Below are 25798 nucleotides of genomic sequence, written 5' to 3'. Positions count from 1 at the left end.
CTTTGCTTCCCACTCCCCGCCTCCCCCGCCACACTCACCCACCTTTTTTGTTTTCACCGCTATAATTTTATGCCTCTGCTATGTTCGGAGTGTTGAACACCGATAATCACTGTGCAGCGGTACAACGAAGAAACATCCTCGCCTTTGGAAGAACCTCTTCTGAACTTTGGACGAACAATCCTACCTCAAATTATCGGTGTGAAACTGGAGGAAACGGTACGGACAGCGGCCAGAGCCGCATCAGACGACCCATGAACGCATTCATGGTGTGGTCGCGTGATCAAAGGCGCAAGGTGGCTCTAGAGAATCCCCAAATGCAAAACTCAGAGATCAGCAAGCAGCTGGGGTACCAGTGGAGAATGCTTACAGAAGCCGAAAAACGGCCATTCTTCGAGGAGGCACAGAGAATACAGGCCATGCACCGAGAGAAATACCCAGACTATAAATATCGACCTCGTCGGAAGACCGTGCCACAGAACAGTGATAAGGTGCTACCTGCAGCCTCCTCCTCCATGCTGTGCAGGCAGGGGTACGTGGATGAGAGGTGGTACCCCTTCACGTGCAGGGGCGGCCGTACTAGGGCTGCACACTCAGGAACAGAGGACCGGTTAAACTCCTCGCAAGCCCGGAATGTAGTCTGCTCCGTGCTGCAACAGGAGCACCACTGCAGCTCCACAAGCCTCCGTCACAGTTCAGAAACGTTGGCTACACAGCTGTCCACAGACTTTTACCCTAAGTAACAGCCGGGACTTTCTGGTGCTTATTTTCCATAGTGATTTCCTTACTCTGGCTAACAAAGGCCCTATTCACATTAATTTTGCTATTATTTCATGTGCCACTTAATTTCAAAATAAAGCGTGTAAACTTGCTTAGCATATAAAGAATTACAGGACGTTTTGAGTAGATTCAGTCTGGGTTTATGGCTGCTAACCTTGACAAGAGAGCACCGTAACAATACTGAAACTGCTTGAGTTTCAAGACCCCCTGTTTTTCTTCTAACAGGACAACTGTCATGTCTAATTTTAGTTGTTCCACAGATCGGCTTCTAAATAAACTGAATAGCTGCAAGTATATACTAATAACCTGATCATCGTCAACAGAGGTAACAGAATTCTCGCTCTTTATTTTAAGTACAATAAAAGATATATAGTAGTGAGAAACACAGACAAGATGTACTTCGATGAAAACTTCCTATGCTTTGAAGCAATCCTTCGCAGCAATCATTCTGTAGGTCTCTCAGCTACTTGGCCTGTCTTGGTACTCCTCAGATAATTTTAACTACTAGATATGTAAATTAAGTCTTCCTTGGCACTTTACATTATCTCGCATCCCTGCCGGTTTGGGCAACATCTGCAATTCTATTCCTCTCCTCTGCAGGTGTCTTTGCTCTTTGAGGTCCACTTTGAACGCTTTATAACACCTGTGTCGTAAAAGAAAATCTTTATTTACCTCGTGTTCATTTTTATATCTATGTGACCCCCATATTTTGGCCTCTTTTTCTGAAATATTTTTCTAACTCGTTTCATATCACCTCCTAACTTACACACACACACACGCACACACACACACACACACACACGTGAAAGGTAGAGAAAGAATGTTGAGAATCTAAAACTCTTCAGATTATGGAGGCAGTGGCATGGGAGGTGGGCTAAATCAAAGCCATTATAAAATTTACATATGGGCTAATGCAGAAAACTGGCAGTTTGCAAGGAAAACCATCACTTTGCAAAATAAAAATAAATTGATGGTTAAAATATATATCATATACCAAAATTAACTTTGCAATACATATATTCCAAAGCTTTTAAAAAACAATGCCTCAAATAATAAAGCTCAAACACTACAATAGGACATATTAGAGCTAAGTGCCATGTTTCTAAATAAACATCAAGGTTTTAAAAAAAGGGGGGGGGAGGGAGAGAGAGTTAACTAGGCAGACTAATTTGTTGTGGAAATAGTATTGCTTAATCTGAGATTTATGCAAGCTAAATGAGAAATACATGTTGCAATATCTCTTAAACAACTTCCTGAAGTACTCTATATTTTTAAAAATGTTTCTCTACATAATATGTATACATATATGTATATATACTTACAAGTGTCTTATGTTCAAAACCTCTCTTTCTACATGTTCTACAGAAATGAACTGCTCTGACCGTCATCACCATGGGTTAACTTTCCTTATCTTGTACTTGAAATAAATGGGAATGTAAAATACCATGTCTGGATTGTTTTACTTAACATAATTTCACTGATGTTCAGTTTGTTAGTTTTAGAAATTTCTGCATGCATTTCATTGTACTTTTGATGGACATGTGAATAGACATTTCTTGGTTTTAGTCATCACAGATAGTAGTCTTCTTTGTACATTTGTATACATGTACAGGAGAGAATATTTACATGCCTTTCTGAGGAGTATACATCCTGGAAAGGAATTGCTGCTTATGTGTATTTTTAGGAGGGCTTTTTGTGTTTTGATTGTTTGTTCCTTTGTTTGTTTTTAGGCAAATATTGGTAGCCAGTATTCTTGCATTTCGTAATGGATGTCTGCTATATATACCACCTTTTAAGAAACGTTTAGACAGAAAAAGGCCTGAACTAGAGCACGGCCTCTAGATGTAATCTGGATTTGACTCCCTTCTCTGCGACTTCCCACGCCAAACGCTGGATGGTTTATTTTATCTGCGTGGCCCTCAGTGTTCTCGCCACTAAGATGACGATGTTGATGATGATGATGATGATGATGACGACGACAATGACTATAATAATGTAACAACAAGAAAAACCTACTTCACTGGGATGTTATGAACGGTAAATAAGTTAAGGTATATAAGGATCCAATGAGCAAACGTCTATAAAATACTAAGAACAGAGGTTGGCATTAGTGAAGGACTAACTAGTAGTTATTATTAACATGGAAGTAATTGTTCCATCTAGAAAATATTTTAGTGGAAGAGTAATGTAGATATCCATCCTTGGTTTATTTAAATAGATAGGCATGTATTAACTATTGCTTGTAATAATAATACTTTCCCCTATGGTATAAAATGTCACTCGGTCATATGTTCATTTTCTATATGTACATAGATCTGTTTCCAACCCTTGCTTAATTCAACAGAGGGTTCTAATATTTTAATTAGGTAATATTTGATTTCATAGTGGGTTCCTTAAAAACCAAAAGTCAGGTATGATCTTAGGTGAGATACCATGTGCAGATCTTAAATTTCTAGGTTGACAAGTTTGAACAAATGCTTGTAACTGTGTAACTACCACCCCAGTGACGATATAGAATATTTGACCCTAAAACTTCCACTGAACCTAAAACTTCCTTGTGCACTCCATTTCCTCCATCAGTGACATAACTTCTGTCCTTGAGAGATTACTTTTGCCTGAGCTTGAGCTTCAGGCAAAGAGAACCAAACAGTACATATTGTTTCTTTCACTCAGCTTTAAGTTCATATGAATCTACCACAGTTTAGGTGAACTTCTTTGGACGGCTTTCAGTTTGAGGGCTCTGTTAATAAAACTGCTATGAACAGTCAAGTTCAAATGTCTGAGTGAGCCATGTTTTCTGTTCACTTGGGCAACACCCAGGGGTGAAATTTCTGGGTCACCAGGTAGCTGTATGGGTAACTTTGTGAGAAACTTCCTAAGATTTGTCCAGAGCTTGTGTACCATTTCACATTTCTACCAGCCATGCATGAGATTTCCATACACACTCACAAAAAGGCTCAGCGAAATTTGGGATTACTTGGTCTTTTAAGGTTTAATCATAAAATCAAGGTGTGCGATGATAATTAGATCAGTTCTTAGAGGGTGCCTGGGTGGCTCAGTAGGTTAAGCATCTGCCTTGGGCTCAGATCTCCTGGGATGGAAGCCTAGTCAAGCTCCCTGCTGGGTGGGGAGTCCACTTCTCCCTCTTCCTCTGCCTAAAGAGTGCTCTCTCTCTCAAATAAGTAATTAAAATCTTAAAAACGGAAACAAACAAACAAAACAAGCAAAAACCTTTAAAAAAATAGTTGTTAGCCTCCGCTTTATTTTCTGCTAGAGCAAATGTCCGCTCATTACTCTTCCTCCTTTGGAATTTCTAGGCAATGTAGGGTTTTGTTTTCTTTAATTTTTTTGAAATCTCTGTGCTGGTTCAAATGACCAGAAAATTTGGCTAGTATTTTGGTTGAGATCACACAAAACCGGTAGAGTTAACAAGAAAGATTAACAAAACAACAGGAATGTGTGGTGGAAACCACTGGAGTGGTTCTTGGCTGGTGTTTAAATGAATAAATGAATGAATAAATGAATAAATGTTCTTCATGTTTGTCCAGTAATATTTTGTGAGACTTCAGAAAAATAAAATTGCTGTTTCCTTTATTGACAAAAAGGAAAGCCACTCTTGCCCCTCCTGTTCCTTAGAGCATTCCCTTTAGAAAACTCTTTAAATCCTTTCTCTGCTCTTCTGTTGAGACCTATGTAAATCTTTCTAAGATAAATAAGCCCCTTGGCAGCACCAGCGACCCACAAAGGTACCTCTTAATGGCCTTGGAGCCCTCTCTTTGAAATGTAAACATCAGCAAAGATAGTGCCAAGAAGTCCCCTGATGCGTAGGAGTTTAGCCTAGGCACCTGGCTTTAAGCTGCGAACACTTGCTTGGCACAAGAGATAGGAGAAAACTCCTTTAGACAAAGATAATCAGCTAACTCCAGGTTATACCTAATGTTTGGCATGATTAAGTGTTTTGAAATGTTAAGCACTGACATTCAAACCCACTTCCAGAGTTTAAGGACTGTCTTTGTCAAAATATGAGACACAATAAGAAAGAGAATGTTTAGTATTGGTGTTGTATTAACATGTTAGACCTACCATGAAGTCCTCTTAGTATCAGCTAAAATACCTTGGACTGTGTAACGTTGCTTTCACTCATTAGGGCAAGATAAATTCCTTTTCTGGGAAATGAACAAACATACAGCTAATTTAAAAAAAAAAAAATCTGCAATCTATTAATTTAGGGGATGTACTTATTATACGGCATTTATTCTCATTCCACCGTTGAAATTCTCTAGCAAGGACTCAGAAGTTTCAAATATTGTTTAACATGTGGGTATTAATAAAATTGTCCACTGCCCCCTCTTGGATCCTTTTATTTCATCACACCAACCTATTGGGGGGAAAAAAAAAGACCATTAAATTTGTTCTTCCTGGAGTGCAGAGGTGGACAGCCCCAAGAAACTCTGGATCATAAATGTAAGACCCTTCCTCCCTCCCCCAGTTGGAGGGGCCTTAGGATTTACTTAATCCTTTGCACATTTGCATTTATTTTCAACATCCTCACCAACTCATCAGGAAAGATCTACCCAGAGGGCCTCAAAGAGAAAATCATAAACTCTGAAGCAACCCCTACTATTACCAAAGGCAGTGTTTTTCCACACCTGCTTTTATCCCCAAGTTGTAGAGAAGCCTTTTAAAAGACAGGGATTCCCCCACTCCCCCCTCTACCCCCAACACCCTCACCAGTGCTATTTCAATTAGCCTTTGTATAAAATCACCAACATATTTCCAAGCATGAATGTAACTTTGTAAGGTTGTGGCTTTCATAAAACGCGATTCTCCGGTTGGAAAACCATTTCTGTAGTGGACAAATTGTTTCAATCCACTGACCTTGACACACAAAGCTTTGCTGCCACGCCTCTGCGCAACTGCTAGCATCTGAGGAGACCACGTCCCAGTGTTTGTTTCTCAAGCTATCCTGGCAGTGCGGTTGGGCAAGGCACTAACAGGTTTTGCCTCCTTTGCCCAATCCTATGCTGGCTTTCGGCAACTCAAATGATGCTGGTGCAGTTTTGCGATGTGGGTGAGGTCTGAAGCTGACACCGAGAAAGAATTCTTGAGAGGCCTTTGGTGCATCAGGATGAATTTTATTAAAGCTCGGGGACAGGACCCGTGGGCAGAAAGAGCTGCAGCTGCCTCGGGATTGTGAGGGGCAACTGACTGTATACTTTGGGGCTGGGGAAATTAAAGACAAGGGAAGTTCCCAAAGGACTTTCATATGCTTAACGAAGACTGACCAGAGTGGAGGTTGTTTTTCCCTTGGCAAGGCATTAACATTCAGACAGGAGCTTCCTGGGAGAATGTTACACTCAGCCTGCCTCAACTGTTTGTCAATGGGCTGCAGGTTATAAAGACATTTGCTTTTTTTTTTTTTTTAATTTCCAAGTTGTGGGTTTTTGTTTTTTTTTTTTAATTTCAAATTCATCGAAGGGAATAAAATTATATTTAAAAAATAAATAGAGTACTCTCACAAACTGATGAATGAAAGCCAGGAACAAAAAGAAAAAGGTAAGGACCTTTCCCTGAGAGGCAGCTCTAACTGCTAGAGAATGGACTTTCTCCTCCCTAGCATTTGTCAAATGAAAAATTGCTTCCTATTTCTCTAAGGCATGGGTTTTTCAGGTACAAAGTTTCAAGGCCTCTAATGGGGACTGAGGAAACATCAAAGGCTGATTTCTTTTAATACCAAATATTAAATTGCACAAATGGCTTTTTAATGTAAATTTCAGAACTTCACACTTGTGACCTAAATTTCAAACATCTGGTCATATCTTATTACAATCCTACTACTTCTTAGTAAGAATGTCCAAAGTATCTGAGTTCACATTCCAGTCACCGCAAAGGGCCAGACAGCAGAAGAGCGGCTCCGATCTCACTGCCTGTTGCCAACACAAGCCAGAAAGCACCCACCTCGGATGACTCAGATGCAAGCAGACATTTACACTAAAGCCTAATTCCTAAACCACTGGACCTGCCGGCAAAGGCAGATTAAATCCTAACAGTTCATATGTGACCTACAGAACAGAAGTTACAAAAGTTATCTTACAATTACCAAAGCTCTAAACATACCCATTCCCCATACCTGGTTTCCCTCAATTCGATGCTGATAAATCTATCAAACTGCAAACTTGCATTTCCAAACACTTCAGTAAGACAAACAATGGTTAACATTTTTGTTCTATGGATACTTGATGGTATATGTTGAAGTTCTGATTTGCACAGGTAACAGGAAAGCTTGATTCAATTTTTCCAAAAGTTTCAATCTTATGAGTGCACATCCCAGATGGTTCCCCTAAAGCTGCTTCTCCAAGATAGTTAAGTCAATTCACATAATTGGTAGTCATAAATTCCATAGGGACATCAATTTCTGAAAGACATTTTTTTTTTTTTTAGGAAACAAGAGGTTACAAAGTCTGTAACACTTTTGCAGGCACTTAAAGATTCAAGGGACCTAACTGTACCTCTAAATAGGTTAATTATATAACATCAATCAGCTCTTAAAGATTCAGTAAGATTCTGTGGGTTACCTCCTATTCAAAGCATCTATCAACCTAGAAATTGATTGCTACTCCAGCCAAAGTAAACCAGCGTTATACCCTAAGAGAAACCTCAATCCTCTCTCCTGGCTATCCAGGGAGCTAACCCTCCTGGGACAGTGGCTCTCGTGGAACAACACTGGGTTTTGGTCACATGCGGAAGAGGCTCATGGTCTTGATAATGGCTTTGCTGAGTTGCAGTCCATGGTGTTGTTTTTGCCTGCCCAGAAGAGCACAGACCGTACTCTTGCTCCAAACTGAGGGTTCAACTTGAGTCACATCCTGGTTACACTGTTCCAGGTCCTAATAAGAAACAATATGACCAAAAACTAAGTGACCATGTTCACAAAAGGTACCTGGTAACACAGACTTTTTAATCAGATGCGATTCAGTCTCTTGTCACCGGCACACACACACACACACACACACACACACACACACACACCAACAAGTCTGACCTAGGATTGCCCTAATAAAAAAAGGAAAAAGGAAAAAAAAAAGTTTGGAAGAGGAGGAGGAGGGAGAGGAGAAACAAAAAAAAGAAAAAAGAAATCAGCAAGGACAATCAAGACCACCAACAGTGATTTAAACCAGACCTCAGCAATCTCTAACTTTAGTGACTGCCATTTTTTGGTCTCAACAAAATGTCAATATCCTGAGTTTTATCAGTATTTTCTTTCTAAAGTGTGAACAAACAGAAGCAGCGGTACAAAAATGTCTAGATGACCCACTAACTAGCAAAAGAAACATCACAGAAACAATATGAGAAGATGTACTTAAGTGAAATAAATTAAAAGTCAAACCTTACACTTTCAAGTTTTCTTAGACTATTATTTGGGGAGACGGCAGAGTGTTGATGACGTAATTTTTCTAATAACCACTTGGTTAAAATCAAATGTAAATGATCCTTCAGGAGAAATCTTTGCCTTTAAAAATCATGGTCCTGTTGCTGATATTTGGACAGGAGAAACCACTGACATCCTAGTCGATATACTGTTAAGGCATTTGTTTATTAACTTGGCTGCCAAATGGTATTTTAAAAAGATTTACTTACTTGACCAGCGTCTACAGAAACACAAGTTTCTCTAAACTCCTGGAGTTTTCTGGAGGTTAGAAAACCAAATAATGACAGTCCAATAACCCAAAGGTATCCTGAAAACATAAACCTAATATGCTTTACTTTTATTTTTGAGAAACCAACTTGCCTCCGAATTATTTCTATTTTTAAGCCCACTGGCTGTCTTCAGCCTTTAAAATGCAATGGAATTTCCTTACCTTGCCACTGCTCCTGAAAAGTTTATACTTGTTTGGGGAAAACCGTACTAATCGTGCTAAAACAGGGTTTATGTTCACATAAAATCACTCCAGATTATAATGATCGATTTCTACAGCTTTTTGTTGTAGTTGTTGTTGTTGTTGTTGTTGTTGTTGCTTTGGTTTGTTAGTTTGTTTTTAATACATATTTTAGGGGGAAAATCACAATTATGTTAAAATAGTTGGCATTCAACTTTTCTTAGTCTAATTATTCATGTCCAGTAAAACCGAGACTCTTCTGCAGGCCTTACCAGTTCCCCATTCGTTCTGTCAACCTTCAAAAGAAGCATTTCTTACGTAGTGAGGATTTATTAAGAACATCAAGGTCCAGTGCTTTTTATGTTTTGTTTTATTTATCCCAGACACCTTAAAGTTTGTTTTATTCCCCACCCTCCCTACCGCCCCAATCAGCCATGTCATTTAAAACTAGATATTCAAGTTACATGGCTAATATCTTTAGCTAATGGACTCTTCAGTGCTAATCCTAGAAGACAGTCTTCAATGGATCTTTGAATAATGGAATGTGACAATGTTCAGTCATTGATAGGAGTGGTGTAGGTTAAAAGAATCTTTAAACATTCAAGCCACAGGTTGTGAAGTTTGGAAGGGTTGAGGTCTACTGTGCTGTGTCCTCAGAAGTTGTTGTATTTTCAGTGGAGTGGGTCGCATGTTATCTCCAAGGTTGTGTGCGTGCTGAAGAAACAAATCTTTCAGTAGTTAATTCCTTAGCTGCTTAATTTTTTTTTCCCACTGTTCATTCCCTTCTTTGAGCTGTTTCGCTCTGCAGTGTATCCTGTACTTTCTGTTTCATCCGGCTCTGTTTCACAGCCATGTTGTTCCTTTTTCTGCATTGATCAATGCTCTCGCTCTTGGGATCCACGGCCCTACTCATTTTGCTTTGCTCGCTTGGAGGCAGGGCTTTGCCTCATGCCCCCACACCCGGGGGGCCAGCAGGCCCCAGCTGAGGAACCTGCTGTAAGCTGCTAGAATGAGCCTACCTATGAATTACACTTATTACCGGACTACTGTTCTGCTGGACTACCTTGCTCATTTGGGTACTCCGTCTTTCTGACACAGAACAGGCAGAAATGAGGGCAAGGTGACCAGTGGTTTCCACACTAAGTTGCCCAGAAAACTTCACATGTACCTGCACCTTCAGCTCGCTGGCCTTTATAGGGGTCCTCTGCTCCCCGCCCCGCAACCTGGTGCTCAGAACCCCCCTCTCCATTCCCAAGCTGGAGGAGCCCAGCAACCCTGGCCTTGGTGTCTGGGAGTCAGCAAGGAGGGGCAGCAGTTTAGGGAAACCACAGCCTCTGCCTTTTCGCCTTTCCACCACCACTATGGGCTTCCCGCCTCCCCGAGAATCTTGACTTTTATCTACATCTCCTTCTGCCCTTGGTTCCCACAGCACTGTGGCTGTAAGCATGATGACCTTTTTATTTTTTTCTTCACAAAGAAACAGTAAGGGGAATACAGAAGGCTTGCTGCTCAATTAGGCATTTACTAAGCTGGGGGCTGTAGGTAAGAGCTTTTCAGAGGGTGTGTAGTACTGCTCTTGCTTAATTACTTGAAGAAAAACAACATTTGAATTCAAACAAAGCAGATTGGAAATTTATCCTCAGGCAAACTCAGTGGTTGAATAGCAATTTCCCTGTAGGAAAATGAGGCAAACACTGTTTCTACCAACACTCACATTTTCATTCAACACTCACATTTTCATTCGCAGTGTAACCAAGGATTGTGTGGGCCTTTATGGACCACTCTTTTCTTTAATAATTTCGGGTGTAAGGGGCACCTGGGTGGCTCAGTGGGTTAAAGCCTCCGCCTTCCGCTCCGCTCCGGTTGTGGTCCCAGGGTCCTGGAATCAAGCCCTGCTTTGGTCTCTCTGCTCAGCAGGGAGCCTGCTTCCAACTCTCTGTCTCTGCCTGCCTCTCTGCCTACTTGTGAGCTCTGTCAAATAAATAAATAAAATCTTTAAAAAATAATAATAGTAATTTCGGGTATGGTTGATATTTTAAAGTTTAAACATATGCCTTCTCTACTAACTAAACAACTGATTTTACAAGTCAGTCCAATTCTAAGTTTTAAGCTTGTGATAAATGAATAATGGATGACTCATAGAACAACGTATCTTACTTGTTTAAGTGCATTACAACCATACTTTGATCAAAAGAGATAATAAGTAATGTTTTTTTCTTAAGCTTGTATTAAGTAAAGAAGAATATAGTCAGCTTCTTTTACTCGTAAGTGATTTTGTGGTTTTTAAAATTTTATTTTAATACAGAACGGTTGACTTTTTATAAATGTGGAGTTGTAATACTTTCCAATTAGAACACCTTTCAGGAGCTTCATGTCAGAGAATACGTTACTTAAAAAGTATTACAAGCTGACAAAAAGTCAACAGCTAAGAATATTTCTTAAATAAAGATTTCTTAAATGTTAGAATCATTGTCCCAGATGAGTAAAGCACTGAACCACCAAGAGATGTTGTTTTTGCATTTCAAGTATTCCATACATTACATATAAATTTAAAAATTTTAGATGTGAATTTGACCTTACAAAATGAAAAAGATATCCTTTACAATGGTGTTCTCTGAAACAACTATTAGGAAGAGTGGCCATTAACATATTACACAGAGGGGGAGACAAGATGGCGGGAAGTAGGAGGAGACCTCTGTTCAAACTGCACCCTAAAGTGAGCTGATTACCTTCCAAAGATCTTCAATCACACACGAAATCAGCCTGAGATCAGAATTATACACGTCTGGATCTCTACTGGAGCAGAAGACACCAGTGGGCAGGTAAAGCAGAGTGGGAAAGTCAGACTGATACCAGAAGATAAACAAAAGGGGGAGGGAGCCACCAGAGGCGACCAGTTGGAAAGTAATACCCTAATACGAGAGTGCCCTGCGCCCGGGGACCAGCATTAACTCGGGAGTCTGGTAGAAAGCACTCAAAAAGAGCAAAAGATCACCAAAATTGTGGTAATCAGGGTGTTAGGGTCGGGGCTTAAGTCCCCAGACACAGGACAGCCACCCTTGGTGCAGAGCCAGAGAGAGTGCGGCAGAGAAACCAGGTCTTGGTCCCTGAACCACCAGTGCACCTGAGAGTGCATGGCTCCTGGCTCCTGTGAGGGGCTGGGGGCCTTGCCAGCCAACAGAAGCACAGCCTTTTTGCAGTCCCCAAGCAAGTTCCCTGCTGTGCCATCAGAGTCTGAGTCCTGCCCCATGCCCTCCCCTGAGAGAGGTGCACACAAATGCCAGCCAGGTGCTCTCGAACCAGAAAGACCAGGCACTCCCAGCCCGGGCCAGCGGGAAAATCTCAGTGTTCTCTGGCAGTCTGGAGCTGCCCAGACAGCCGCCGCTGCCGTGGTTTTGGATACAAGCAAAAAATCATGAGTCCCCAGGGACTGAGACTGGGAACCTGCTCTGCCAGCGGCCAAGGGGGGATTTATATGGGCTCTGCAGCCAGACTAAGGCTTCTCTCTGGGAGGGAGGTCAGGGTGCAGTTTGCTTTCCCCTAAACCTACAAAAACCATCAAAAGCGGGCAAGGCAAGAGAGAAAAACAAAAGTGAACAAATATAAAAACCTCCAGAGAACAAAAGCCTGAAAAAAACCAGTTTCCTCAGAGCCCACTCCCTTGAGGGGGGCAGGAGGACTTAGCAGAGAGAACTTCAGGGACTCAAAACCCATGTGGCAGGCCCCTCCCCCAGAAAACCAACCGGGAAAGAAAAAAAAAAAAAAGACGACAAGAGAAAAACCACCACTACTTCATAGGATAATTTTTATTATTAATTCGATCCCACTATTCTGGCTCATTTTTTTATATAGTTAATTTTTATTATTATATAGATAATTTTTAACCTATTTACCATCACAGTGAGATGTCCAGTACATCAAATTCCATAATAACCTTCTAACCTGAAATTTTTGATACATACACCTGTGTTTTCCTTTTGCATTTCTATTTTTTAAATTTCTTTCTCATTTTTTTTAAATTTTAGTTCAGTTTAGTTTATTCCTTTTTTTAATTTTCATTTTCTAATATTCATATAGAGTTAAACTTCAAGGTAATCCCCTTTCTCCAATCAATGCTGCCCCTATAGGTAAACCAATTCCTAATCCCCCCTTATCTTAGGAAAGTTGAGTCCTTTAACAAATATATCATGATACATCCAGAAAGAACCAAAACAACCTTCCTTGCCCACACTGAGAATTTACAACCACTCTCCCATCTTTTTCTTCCAACAGTATTTCTGTGTTTTTGTGTTTGTCCTGATAGTATATAAATCTTACACTCAGGGTTCTTTTTGATGAGGTTCTTCCTTTATTTGCACATATATATATATATATATATATATATGCAAATATATATATATAATTTTTTTTCTTGTCATATACTTTTATCAGTCTTTTTGTTTGTCTGTTATTGTTTGTCTACTTCATAAATCTTACCTTGGGGCCCATTTGGGCTGAACCTTGTCTTTCATCTTCCCTTTCTTTCCTGTCTCTCTCTCTCTCTTATTCTTTTTCTTTTCTTTTGTCTCTTGTTTGGGTGGGGAATCCTGATTGCTCAGAAGTGTTCCAGAGTGCACCTTGACTGCACCACAGTTGATACATCCAGCTACATCTGTTCAGTCATCTCTCTCCAAAATGACTAGGAGGAGGAATGCCCAACAGAAGAAAAATACAGAGGATGGACCTTCTGCAACAGAGCTAATGGCTATCAACATAGACAATATGTCGGAAAGAGAATTCAGGCTAACAATTGTCCAAGCAATAGCTAGGTTGGAGAAAGCCATGGGTGACCAAACTAAGGAAATGTTGAAAAACAAAAATGAAACTGGCAGCATCACATTACCTAATTCCAAGCTTTACTACAAAGCTGTGATCACCAAGACAGCATGGTACTGACATAAAAACAGACACACAGACCAGTGGAACAGACTAGAGAGCCCAGATATAGACCCTCAACTCTATGGTCAAATAATCTGCGACAAAACAGGAAAAAATATACAGTGGAAAAAAGACAGTCTCTTCAATAAATGGTGCTGGGAAAACTGGACAGCTATATGTAGAAGAATGAAACTCGACCATTCTCTTACACCGTACACAAAGATCAACTCAAAATGGATAAAAGACCTCAACGTGAGACAGGAATCCATCAGAATCCTAGAGGAGAACATAGGCAGTAATCTCTTCGATATCAGCCACAGCAACTTCTTTCAAGATATGTCTCCAAAGGCAAAGGAAACAAAAGGGAGATGAACTTTTGGAACTTCATCAAAATCAAAAGCTTCTTCACAGCCAAGGAAACAGTCAAGAAAACAAAAAGGCAACCCACGGAATGGGAGAAAATATTTGCAAATGACAGTACAGACAAAAGGTTGGTATCCACGATCTATAATGAACTCCTCAAACTCAACACACACGAAACAGACAATCATATCACAAAATGGGCAGAAGATATGGACGGACACTTCTCTAATGAAGACATACAAATGACTATCAGACACATGAAAAAATGTTCATCATCACTAGCCATCAGGGAGATTCAAATGAAAACTACATTGAGATATCACCTTACACCAGTTAGAATGGCCAAAATTAGCAAGACAGGAAACAACATGTGTTGGAGAGGATGTGGAGAAAGGGGAACCCTCTTCCACTGTTGGTGGGAATGCAAGTTGGTGCAGCCTCTTTGGAGAACAGTGTGGAGATTCCTCAAGAAATTAAAAATAGAACTTCCCTACAACCCTGCCATTGCACTCCTGTGTATTTACCCCAAAGATACAGATGTAGTGAAAAAAAGGGCCATCTGTACCCCAATGTTTATAGCAGCAATGGCCATGGTCGCCAAACTGTGGAAAAAACCAAGATGCCCTTCAACGGACGAATGGATAAGGAAGATGTGGTCCATATACACTATGGAGTATTGTGCCTCCATCAGAAAGGATGAATACCCAACTTTTGTAGCAACATGGACAGGACTGGAAGAGATTATGCTGAGTGAAATAAGTCAAGCAGAGAGAGTCAATTATCGTATGGTTTCACTTATTTGTGGAGCATAACAAAAAGCATGGAATGGAAGACATGGGGAGTTAGAGAGAAGGGGTTTGGGGTAAATTGGAAGGGGAGGTTAATCATGAGAGACTATGGACTCTGAAAAACAATCTGAGGGGTTTGAAGTGGTGGGGGGGTGGGAGGTTGCGGTACCAGGTGGTGGGTATTATAGAGGGCACGGATTGCATGGAGCACTGGGTGTGGTGAAAAAATGATACTGTTATGCTGAAAATAAAAAATAAATAAATAAATTAAAAAAATACATATTACACAGATATAAGATCACATTACACATGCTGTCCTGCAATTTGCTTCACTTCAATCTTAATATGCCTACATGTATAGAATGCATACCTACAAATGTGTGTGCATCACACATGCGCTCATGCAAGCATGGAGCATACATATATGTGTACATTTATACGAACCATCTTTCTTTAACTGCCTACAGATTTAATTTAACTTCTTTAATTTATACTTTATTGCATTACATTTAGTTTAATTGCATTGCAATTAAATTCATTAAATGCAAGTAATGCATTGCATTACTTTGAATTAATTACTTTAGTGTAATTAAGGAAGAAAGAATACTGAATGTGGAGCTAAGTCTGATTGTGCTTTCTAAACCGGTCTAGGAACCAAGTGACCTCACTCTCATCTAGTTTCAAAAATCGTACACATCTTATTGGAGTTACATTCATGCTTTCATCCATGTTAATGTACATATTATGAAATTTTCCCATGGAAATACTTACTAATTCTTAATAATTTGTATATATCGGGGAACCTGAGTGCCTCAGTGGGCTAAAGCCTCTGCCTTCGGCTCAGGTCATGATCTCAGGGTCCTGGGATGGCACCCTACATCTGGCTCTCTGCTTGGCAGGGAGTCTGCTTCCTCCTCTCTCTTTGCCTACCTCTCTGCCTACTTTGATCTCTGTCAAATAAATAAATAAAATCTTTAAAATATATATGTTGTATATATCGTGCTTTTTTGATCACCCCCCATGTTTTAATATGCCTTTCCCAAGACAAAGGACATTCTCTTATACAACTATAATTCGGTAATTAAATTAAGAAAAGTTAACATTCATCTGATAATGTCTAATTCATATTCAAATATCTCTTGTTATCCAAATATTATGGTCTAAATCTTTCTCCTTTCCACCCCCCTTTTCTAAGATGCTGCTCAGGAATACACATAGCATTCAGCTGGTGTTTCCAAAAGATCTTCAGGAGTTGCTCATCAGTTATTTGGTAAAAACTTAATTGGTAGGGACATCCATTTTATCCCCCTTTTTGGGACTAGGAGAGATGTTAGAGTTCTAAGGTGATGGCCAAGAAAGAATTCTTGAGATGTCTTTTTGCAAAAAAAAAAAAGTGGTTTTATTGAAGCACAGGGACATGAACCCTGGGCAGAAAGAGCTGTACCAGGGTCATGAGAAGGGGCCCATTATATACTTTCAAGCTGGGAGGGGGTTAGGGATGGCATAAGTCTTTAAGGAATTTTGGAAGCAAGGTTTCCAGGACCTTGAGAGGGCTAGCTGTTGTTGGGAAAAGTCATTCATAACCATCTACTAAAACCTTAGTCATGAGAACCTGCACGTGTATATCAGTGGGCCATATGCTTGGGGGATGATTGCCAATATGTACCTTGAGGGGTTTAGAGATAAAAAAATTTCCAAAGGAATTTTTATATGTTAAAGTAGACTTAACAGGATGCTGGGGGTCAGGCTAATGTTGCCTCTGGCCCTTAGCAGAGTTTCAACATCAAGGTAGTTGAGTCATAGAAGAATGTCATTGTGCCTGTTTCCAGGACTTGTCTGTAGGCTGTAGGTAGTAAGGAAATTTAATAATTTTTCTTCTGCCTTTGTTTCCCACATCATTAACTACTGACAAATTCCATTACATTTTGAAGTTTTACCAAAAGTGTTTGAGAGTGCTTGTTTCCCCCACAGTCTTGGAAACTCAAGCTTTTCAAATTCTGCCAGTCTGACAAGTCAGAAACCATGCCTAAAGATGTTTTATTTTTCCTTTTATTTTCTCTTTGTTTCTTTTATCTTCTCTTCTTTTCTTTTCTTATACAAATAATTTAAGAATTAATTTTATTTTTTAATTTTCTTTCTCAAGTTATTTAAATTCCAGTTAGTTAACATACAGGGTATTAGTTTGAGGTGAAGAATTTAGTGATTCATCACCTCTATATAACACACAGTCCTCATCACAAGTGCCCTCCTTAATACCCATCACCCACTTAATCCATCCTTCCTCTATCTGCCCTCCAGCAACCCTCAGTTTGTTCTCTGTGATTAAAAGTCTGTTTTAGGCTTGCCTCTCCCTCTCTCTTTTTTTTCTCTTCCCCTATGTTCATCTGTTCTGTATCTTAGGTTCCACATATGAGTGAAATCATGTTGTCTTTCTCTGACTTATTTCATTTAGCATTATCTTCTAGCTCATCCACATTGTTGCAAATGGCAAGATTTCATTTTTTTCTGATGGCTAAGTAATATTCCATATATTATCATTATATAGGTATATATATATATATATGTACATATGTATGTTATATATAAATATGCATGTAAAATATATTTATGTTATATATAAAATTATATATGTATGCATATTATATAAAATGGCATAATATGTGTATATATATCACATCTTCTTTATCTAATCATCAGTAAATGGAAACTTGATCTCTCTCCATAGTTTGGCTATTGTAGCTAATGCTGCTATGAACAACAGGGTGCATGTATCCCGTCAAATCTGTATTTTTGTATCCTATGGGTAAGTAAATACCCAGTAGCAACTATACTACTGGTAGTACAATTTTTAACTTTTTGAGGAGCCTCCTTACTGTCTTCCAGTGTGGCTACACTAGTTTGCATTCCCAACAGAAGTGCAAAAGTGTTCCCTTTTCTCTGCATTCTGGCCAACATCTCTTGTTTCTTGTGTTGTTGATTTTAGCCATTCTAACTGGTGTGAGATGATATTTCACTGGAGGTTTGATTTGCATTTCCCTGAGGATGAGTGAATTGAGCAACTTTTCATGTATCTGATGGGAAAATGTCTATTCATCTCTTCTTTGGAAAAATGTCTACTCATTTCTTCTGCCCATTTTTTTAAGTGGATTATTTATTATTTGTGTGCTGAGTTTGAGAAGTCCTTTATAGATTTTGGATCTATATTCTTTATCAGACATATCATTGGCAAATATCTTCTCCCATTCTGCAGGCTGTTTTATAGTTTTCCTTTGCTGTGCAGAAGATTTTTATCTTGATGAAGTCCCAAAAGGACATGTTTTGCTTTTCTATCCCTTGCCTCTGATATGTTTAGCAAGATATGTTTAGCAGGAGACATGTTTAGCAAGATATATGTTTAGCAAGAAGTTGCTGTGGCCAAGTCAAAGAGGTTGCTGCCTGTGTCCTCTTTCAGGATTTTGATGGTTTCCTATCTCACATTGAGCTCTTTCATCCATTTTGAATGTATTTTTGTGTATGGTATAAGGGAGAGATCCAGTGGCATTGTTCTGCAGGTTTTTCTGCATGCAGTTTTCCCAACACTATTTGTTGAAGAGACTGTCTTTTTCTCATTGGATATTCTTTCTTACTTTGTTGAAAATTAGTTGGCCATATAGTGGTGGGTCTACCTGAATTCTCTATTGTATTCCATTGATCTATGTAGCTATATTTGTGTCAGTACCATACTTTTTTGATGAGTACAGCTTTGCAATACAGCTTGAAGACTGGAATTGTGATATGTGCAGATTTTCTTTGTTTTTGCAAGGTTGTTTTTGCTCTTTGGGTCTTTTGGGTTTCCATTCAAATTTTAGGATTGCTTATTCTAGCCCTGTGAAAAATGCTGGTAGTATTTTGATAGGGATTGCATTAAATCTGTGGATTGTTTTGGGTGGTGTACAAACCTTAACAATATTTGTTCTTTCAATCCATGGACATGGAATATTTTCCCATTTCCTTTTGTTGTCTTGAATCTCTTTGATCAGTGTTTTATAGTTTACAAAGTACAGATTATTTTACCTCTTTGGTTAGGTTTATTCCTTGGTGTCTTGTGGGTTTTCCTGCAATTGTAAATGGAATTGATTTCTGGGTTTCTCTCTCTAGTGCTTCATTTTTTGTGTATTGAAATGCAACAGACTTCTGTATGTTGATTTTCTATACTGCAGCTTTACTGAATTCAGTTTCCAACAAGAAGTTGCTGTGGCTGAGGTTGAAGAGGTTGCTGCTTGCATTCTCCTCTAGAATGTTGATGATTTCCTTTCTCACATTTAGGTCTTTCGCCAATTTTGAACTTATTTTTGTGTATGGTGTAAGGAAGTGGTCCAATTTTATTCTTCTGCCTGTGGCTGTCCAACTTTCCCAACACCATCTGTTGAAGAGATTGTCTTTTATCCATTGGAGATTTTATTCTGCTTTGTGGAAGATTAGTTTACCAAAGAGTTGAGGGTCCTTTTCTGGGTTCTCCATTCTGTTTCATTTATTTATTTATTTTAAGATTTTTATATTTATTTATTTATTTGTCAGACAGAGTTCACAAGCAGGAAGAAAGGCCAGGGAGAGATAGAGAGAGAGGAGGAAGCAGGCTCCCCCTGAGCAGAAAGCCCAATGCGGGGCTCCATCCCAGGACCCTGGGATCATGACTGGAACCGAAAGCAGAGGCTTTAACCCTCTAAGCCACCCAGATGCCTCTGTTTCATTGGTCTATAAATGTGTTTTTCTGATAGTGAGATTCTGTCTTGATTATTCCAGCTCTGTCATACAGCTTAGAGTCTGGAATTGTGATGCCTCCAACTGTGGGGCTCATTTTCAACATTCCTTTGGCTATTATGGGTCTTTTCTGTTTCCATAGAAATTTTTTGGTTGGTTTGGGGCTCCTGGGTGGCTCAGTGGGTTAAGCCACTGCCTTCGGCTCAGGTCATGATCTCAGGGTTCTGGGATCGAGTCCCGCATCAGGCTCTCTGCTCAGCGGGGAGCCTGCTTCCTCCTCTTTCTCTCTGCCTGCCTCTCTGCCTACTTGTGATCTCTCTCTGTCAAATAAATAAATAAAATCTTAAAAAAAAAAGAAAGAAATTTTTGGTTTGTTCCAGTTCTATGAAAATTGCTGATGGTATTTTGATAGGAATTGCAATGACTGTGTAGACTGTTCTGAGTAGCATAGACATATTTTTAAATTTGATTTTATGTTTTCACAGTTCCAAGATTCATTGTTTATGTACGACACCCAGTGCTCCATGCTATACATGCTCTCCATAGTACTCACCACCCAGCCCTCTCAATCCCTGAATCCCCTCCCCTCCAAAACCCTCAGTTTGTTTCTCAGAGTCTCTCATGGTTTGTCTCCCCCTCTGATTTCCTCCAACTCACTTCCTCTCTCCTTCACCTAATGTCCTCTGTGTTATTCCCTATGCTTCACAAGTAAGTGAAACCATATGATAATTGACTCTCTCTTCTTGTCTTATTTCACTCAGCATAATTTCCTCCAGCCCCATCCATGTTGATAAAAAAATTGGGTATTCATCATTTCCAGTGGAAGTGTAATACTCCATTGTATATATGGAACACATCTTCTGTTGAAGGTCATCCTGGTTCTTTCCACAGTTTGGTGACTGTGGCCTTTGCTGCTATGAACAGTGGGGTACAGATGGCCCTTCTTTTCACTATGTTTATATCTTTGGGGTAAATATCCAGTAGTGCAATTGCAGGGTCATAGGGAAGCTCTATTTTTAATTTCTTAAGGAATCTCCACACTGTTTTCCAAAGTGGCTGTACCAACTTGTATTCCCACCAACAGTGGAAGAAGGTTCCCCTTTTTCCACATTCCCTCCAACACATGTTGTTTCCTGTCTTGCTAATTTTGGCTATTCTAACTGGTGTAAGGTGGTATCTCAATGTGGTTTTAATTTGAATCTCCCTGGTGGCTAGGGCTGATGAACATTTTTTAATGTGTCTGATAGCCATTTGTATATCTTCTTTGGAGAAATGTCTGTTCATGTCTTCTGCCAGTTTTTTTGAGAGGATTATCTGTCTTTTGAATATTGAGTTTGAAGAGTTCTCTATAGATCTTGGATATCAGCCCTTTGTCTGTAGAGTCATTTGCGAATATCTTCTCCCATTCCATGGGTTGCCTCTTTGTTTGTTGACTGTGTCCTTTGGTGTGCAGAAGCTTTTGATCTTGAAGAAGTCCCAAAAGTTCACTTTGTTTTTGTTTTCTTTGCAGACATATCTTGAAAGAAGTTGCTGTGACCAATGTCAAAGAGATTACTGCCTATGATCTCTATGATTTTGATAGATTTCTGCCTCACATTGTGGTCTTTTATTCCTTTTGAGTTTATCTTTGTGTGCAGTATAAGAGAATGGTCAAGCTTCATTCTTCTATACATAGTAGTCTAATTTTCCCAGCACCATTTATTGAAGAGAATGTCTTTTGACTACTGATTATTTGTTCCTTTTCATCAAAAGTTATTTGACCATAGAGTTGCAGGTCCATATCTGGACTCTCTACTTTGCTGTGGTCTATGTTCATACCATTATCCATGATCAGTAGGGTTGCCAAGATTTTCACCAAGATCCTAGCTAATAGGATGCATTAGTACATTAAAAAGATTCCATTAGTACATTAAAAAGTTATACATCATGACAAGATGGCATTTAACTCTGTGGTGCAAGGGTGGCCCAACATTTAAAAATCAATGTGATAGAACGAATCAATAAGAGAAGAGAGAAAAACCACATGTTCCTCTCAACTGATGCAGAAAAAGCATTTGACAAGATACAACATCTGTTCCTGATTAAAATGCTTCAAAGTACAGGGATAGAGGTAACACGCCTCAACTTCATAAAATCTATCTAAGAAAAATGCACAGCGAATATCATTCTCCAAGGAGAAAAGCTGACAACCTTCCCTTTGACATCAGGAACATGACAAGGATGTCCACTCTCACCGCAGTTGTTCAACTAGTACTAGAAGTCCTAGCAACAATAATCAGACCACAAAAAGGAATTAAAGTTATTGAAGTTGGCAAAGAAGAAGTCAAACCCTCTCTCTTTGCAAATGACATTATACTTTATGTGGAAAACCCAAAAAACTCCACCCCCAAATTACCAGAACTCACACAGCAATGCAGTAATGTGGATGGAACAAAATCAATACAAATAAATCAGTTGCTTCCTTATACACTAACAATGAAAATATAGAAAGTGGAATTAAAGAATTGAGTCCATTTACTATAGCATCAAGAACCATAAAATACCTGGGAATAATCCTAACCAAAGAGGTTAAAGATGTATGTATACTCAAGGAACTACAGAATATTCATGAAAGAAACTGAAGAAGATACAAAAAGGAGGGAAATCATTCCATGCTAATGGCTAATGGATTTCATGCTAAAGAATAAACATTGTTAAAATGCCTATACTGCCTGGCAATCTATTCTTCAATGCCATCCCAATCCAAATTCCACCTGCATTTATCAATGACATGGAAGGAACAATCCTAAACTTTGCATGGAACCAGAAAAGACCCCAAATTGCTAAGGAAATATTGAAAAAAACAAAACAAAACAAAACAAAACTGGGGCCATAATGTTGCCTGATTTCAAGGTTTACTACAAAGCTGTGATCACCGAGACAGCAAGGTACTGGCACAAAAACAGACACATATACCAGTGGAACAGAGCAGAGAACCCAGACATGGACCTGAAACTCTATGGTCAAATAATCTTTGACAAAACAGGACAAAATATCCAGTGGAAAAAAAGACAGTCTCTTCAATAAGCGGTGCTGGGAAAATTGGACAACTATGTTTAGAAGAGTGAATAGTGGTCTGAGAATATGCAGGGAATGTTGACAGTCTTTTGGTATCATTTGAGCCCTGATTTTTGACCCAGTATGTGATCTATTCTGGAGAAAGTTCCTTGTGCACTTGAGAAGAATGAGTATTCTGTTATTTTAAGGTAGAATATTGTGTGTGTGTGTGTGTGTGTGTGTGTGTGTGTGTGTGTTTATATATACATACATATGCATACATATGACAATGACATGTCATGTCATATATATATATACATGACAATGACACATTGACCAGAGGGATGGAGATATATATATATATATATATATATATATATATATATATATATATATAATTGATGGGATATATCAACCACAATCCAGGCAAAGTGCACCCTGGAACATTTTGGAACAATCAGAGGTTACCACCAAAAAGAAAGAAAAAAGAAAAAGAGATAGAGATAGAGAAAGAAAGAAAAATAAACACACACACACACACACACACACACACACACACACACACACACAAAGAAAACCCGGCCAAAATGAACCCCAAAAGTAAGATTTATAAGGGACAAAATCCACAAACAAAAAGACCAACAAAAGCAAGTGACAAGAAAAAAAAGAACCCAGCCAAAATGAACCCCAAATAAGATTTATATAATACTGACTCTCTCTGCAGATGACATGATTCTTTATATGGAAAACCCAATAGACTCCACACCCAAACTACTAGAACTCATATAGCAATTCAGCAATGTGGCAGGATACAAAGTCAATGTAGAGAAATCAGTGGCTTTCTTATATACTAACAATGAAAATACAGAAAGGGAAATTGGAGAATTGATTCCATTTACTGTAGCACCAAGAACCATAAGATACCTGGTATCTTATAAGAATAAACCTAACCAAAGAGGTAAAGGATCTGTACTTGAGGAACTATAGAACACTCATGAAAGAAATTGAAGAAGACACAAAAAGATGGAAGACCATTCCATGCTCTTCGATCAGAAGAATAAACATTGTTAAAATGTCTACACTGCCTAGAGCAATCTATACTTTTAATGCCATTCCGATCAAAATTCCACCAGTATTTTTCTTTCTTTTTTTTTTTTTTAAGATTTTATTTATTTATTTGGCAGAGAGAGAGAGAGAGATCACAAGTAGGCAGAGAAAGAGAGGGGGGAAGCATGCTCCTTGCTGAACAGAGAGCCTGATGTGGGGCTCGATCCCAGGACCTTGAGATCATGACCTGGGCCAAAGGCAGAAGCTTAACCCACTGAGCCACCCAGGTGCCCCTCACCGGTATTTTTCAAAGAGCTGGAGCAAATAATCCAAAAATTTGTATGGAATCAGAAGAGACCCCAAATCGCGAAGGAAATGTTGAAAAACAAAAATAAAACTGGGGTGTGGAGGCCAAGAAAACTGACCTACTCAGGTTAGCATTTTAAACAGTCTCTCTCTCCTTTAATGATTGATTTTAACCCCTGGATTTTAACCCCTACAGATTCCTTACCTTATCAATGTTGACCCGAGTAGGAAGGGACAACTCTATGCCCCTACTCAGCAGGAAGAAGTTACAGAAGATGAGACCTTCCACCTTCAACAACCTTAAAGATTTAAGGGTCAAAATTGCTCAGGGGGAAATGTGGAGGCTGAGAAAATAAAGGCCATCCCACCTCAAGTTTAGCTGATGTGGGAAATAGAGGGAGAAGAAAATCATTAAAATTCCTCATCTATTGACAAGCCCTTGAAACAGATAGGGTGGCTCTCCCCTGGGGACTTAACTGCCCTCACCCTGAGATTTTGCTAAGCACAATCCTAGCCCAACTGATCTCCTACCCTGACAGGTCTGACCAGAATCCTGTAAGTCTATTTTAACAATTCCTTTAGGAAACTTTATCTCTAAACCTCCAAGATAGTGTCAAGAATCATTCCCAAGTATATGAGCCACTGATATACATCTAAAGGGTCTCACAGGAAGATTTTTATTATTGGTAATGAATAACCTTTTCCTTAGACAACAGCTAGGCCTCAAGGTCCTGGAGACCTCGCTTCCAAAATTCCTTAGAGACTTACATCATCCATAACCCCCTTTGTCCTCACCCACCGCTGAATCCACCCCTATTCTGCCTTTAAAAACTCTGACTATAATCTGCTTCAGGGCCCATGTCCCTACTCCTCTGTGTCGGTATACTTGGGCCCAGGCCTAAGCTTGTCAAATAAACCCTCATGTGATTGCATCAGTGCTTTTCTCCTTGGTGGTCTCTCGGACGCAAAAACTCGGGCATAACAGGGTCATCACGTTACCTGATTTCAAGCTGAACTACAAAGCTGTGATCACTAAGACAGCATGGTACTGGTATAGAAACAGACACATAGACCAGTGGAACAGAGTAGAGAGCCCAGATATGGACCCTCAACTCTATGGTCAAATAGTCTTTGACAAAACAGGAAAAAATATACAGTGGAAAAAAGACAGTCTCTTCAATAAATGGTGCTGGGAAAACTGGACAGCTGTATGTAGAAAAATGAAACTCAACCATTCTCTTACATCATACACAAAGATAAACTCAAAAACAAATACACAGAAAGAAGAATCAGATGAGAGAATGGTTATAAGTCTTCAATATGGATGAGGAAACTTATTTCAGTTCTTCCTGGATTTATTTTGATACCTTTGTTAAAGGACTCAACTTTCTGGGCTTATTTTGATACCTTTGTTAAAGGACTCAAATTTCCAGAGATATGGGAGATTAAAACTTGTTTATATAAAGAGGTAGTGTTTGTAGGGAAAAAGGATTTCCTTAAAGTGTGTGTGTGTGTGTGTGTGTGTGTGTGTGTGTGTCTGTGTGTGTATTGTATATCCTATATATACATACAATTGTATATATAGTATATATGCATATACTATATATATATATATGCATATATACTATATATATAAATGAAAAAGAAAAACAGGTATAAGTTTGAATAAATTCAAGTTAAAAACTCATTATGGAATATATTCTATATTCTATATGTAATGGTAAGTAGGTTCAAAAAATTAAAAGAACAAGAATCATGAGAATGAATTTTTTAAAAAAAGATTATAAGGGTTTTAGGGCAATATTGGGAGCTTAATATTTTGTTTTCTTTGGCTGTCAGGGTTTTACAGTTTTATGGAGACCCTGAGATGGTTTTCCTCTTATTTTTTGGCATGTCTTCTGGGCGGGGGGTGCTGCTGTACTGTTTTCCAGTCAATCTTTCTTCCTT

The 25798-nt window shown here is 39.1% G+C and overlaps 1 protein-coding gene and 1 pseudogene across 1 annotated transcript; one reads left to right on the top strand and one right to left on the bottom strand.

The window, feature by feature from the left end:
* On the top strand, positions 1 to 1074 carry LOC116583905 (sex-determining region Y protein). Its single transcript, XM_032331907.1, has one exon. The coding sequence runs from the start codon at positions 81 to 83 to the stop codon at positions 738 to 740; it is 660 nt and encodes a 219-aa protein (XP_032187798.1). The 5' UTR covers positions 1 to 80; the 3' UTR covers positions 741 to 1074.
* Positions 1075 to 9291: 8217 nt separating this feature from the next.
* Positions 9292 to 9726, bottom strand: LOC116583943 (annotated as a pseudogene).
* Positions 9727 to 25798: the final 16072 nt, after the last annotated feature.

Source organism: Mustela erminea, chromosome Y (genome assembly GCF_009829155.1).
Source record: "Mustela erminea isolate mMusErm1 chromosome Y, mMusErm1.Pri, whole genome shotgun sequence".
In the NCBI taxonomy this organism is placed as follows: domain Eukaryota; kingdom Metazoa; phylum Chordata; class Mammalia; order Carnivora; family Mustelidae; genus Mustela; species Mustela erminea.
The sequence above is the reverse complement of the archived record's forward strand: the minus strand, read 5'-3'. Positions and strand labels throughout refer to the sequence as shown.

Coding starts and splice junctions, on each gene's coding strand:
- LOC116583905 (XM_032331907.1), top strand. CDS start 81: ATGTTCGGAGTGTTGAACACCGATAATCACTGTGCAGCGGTACAACGA.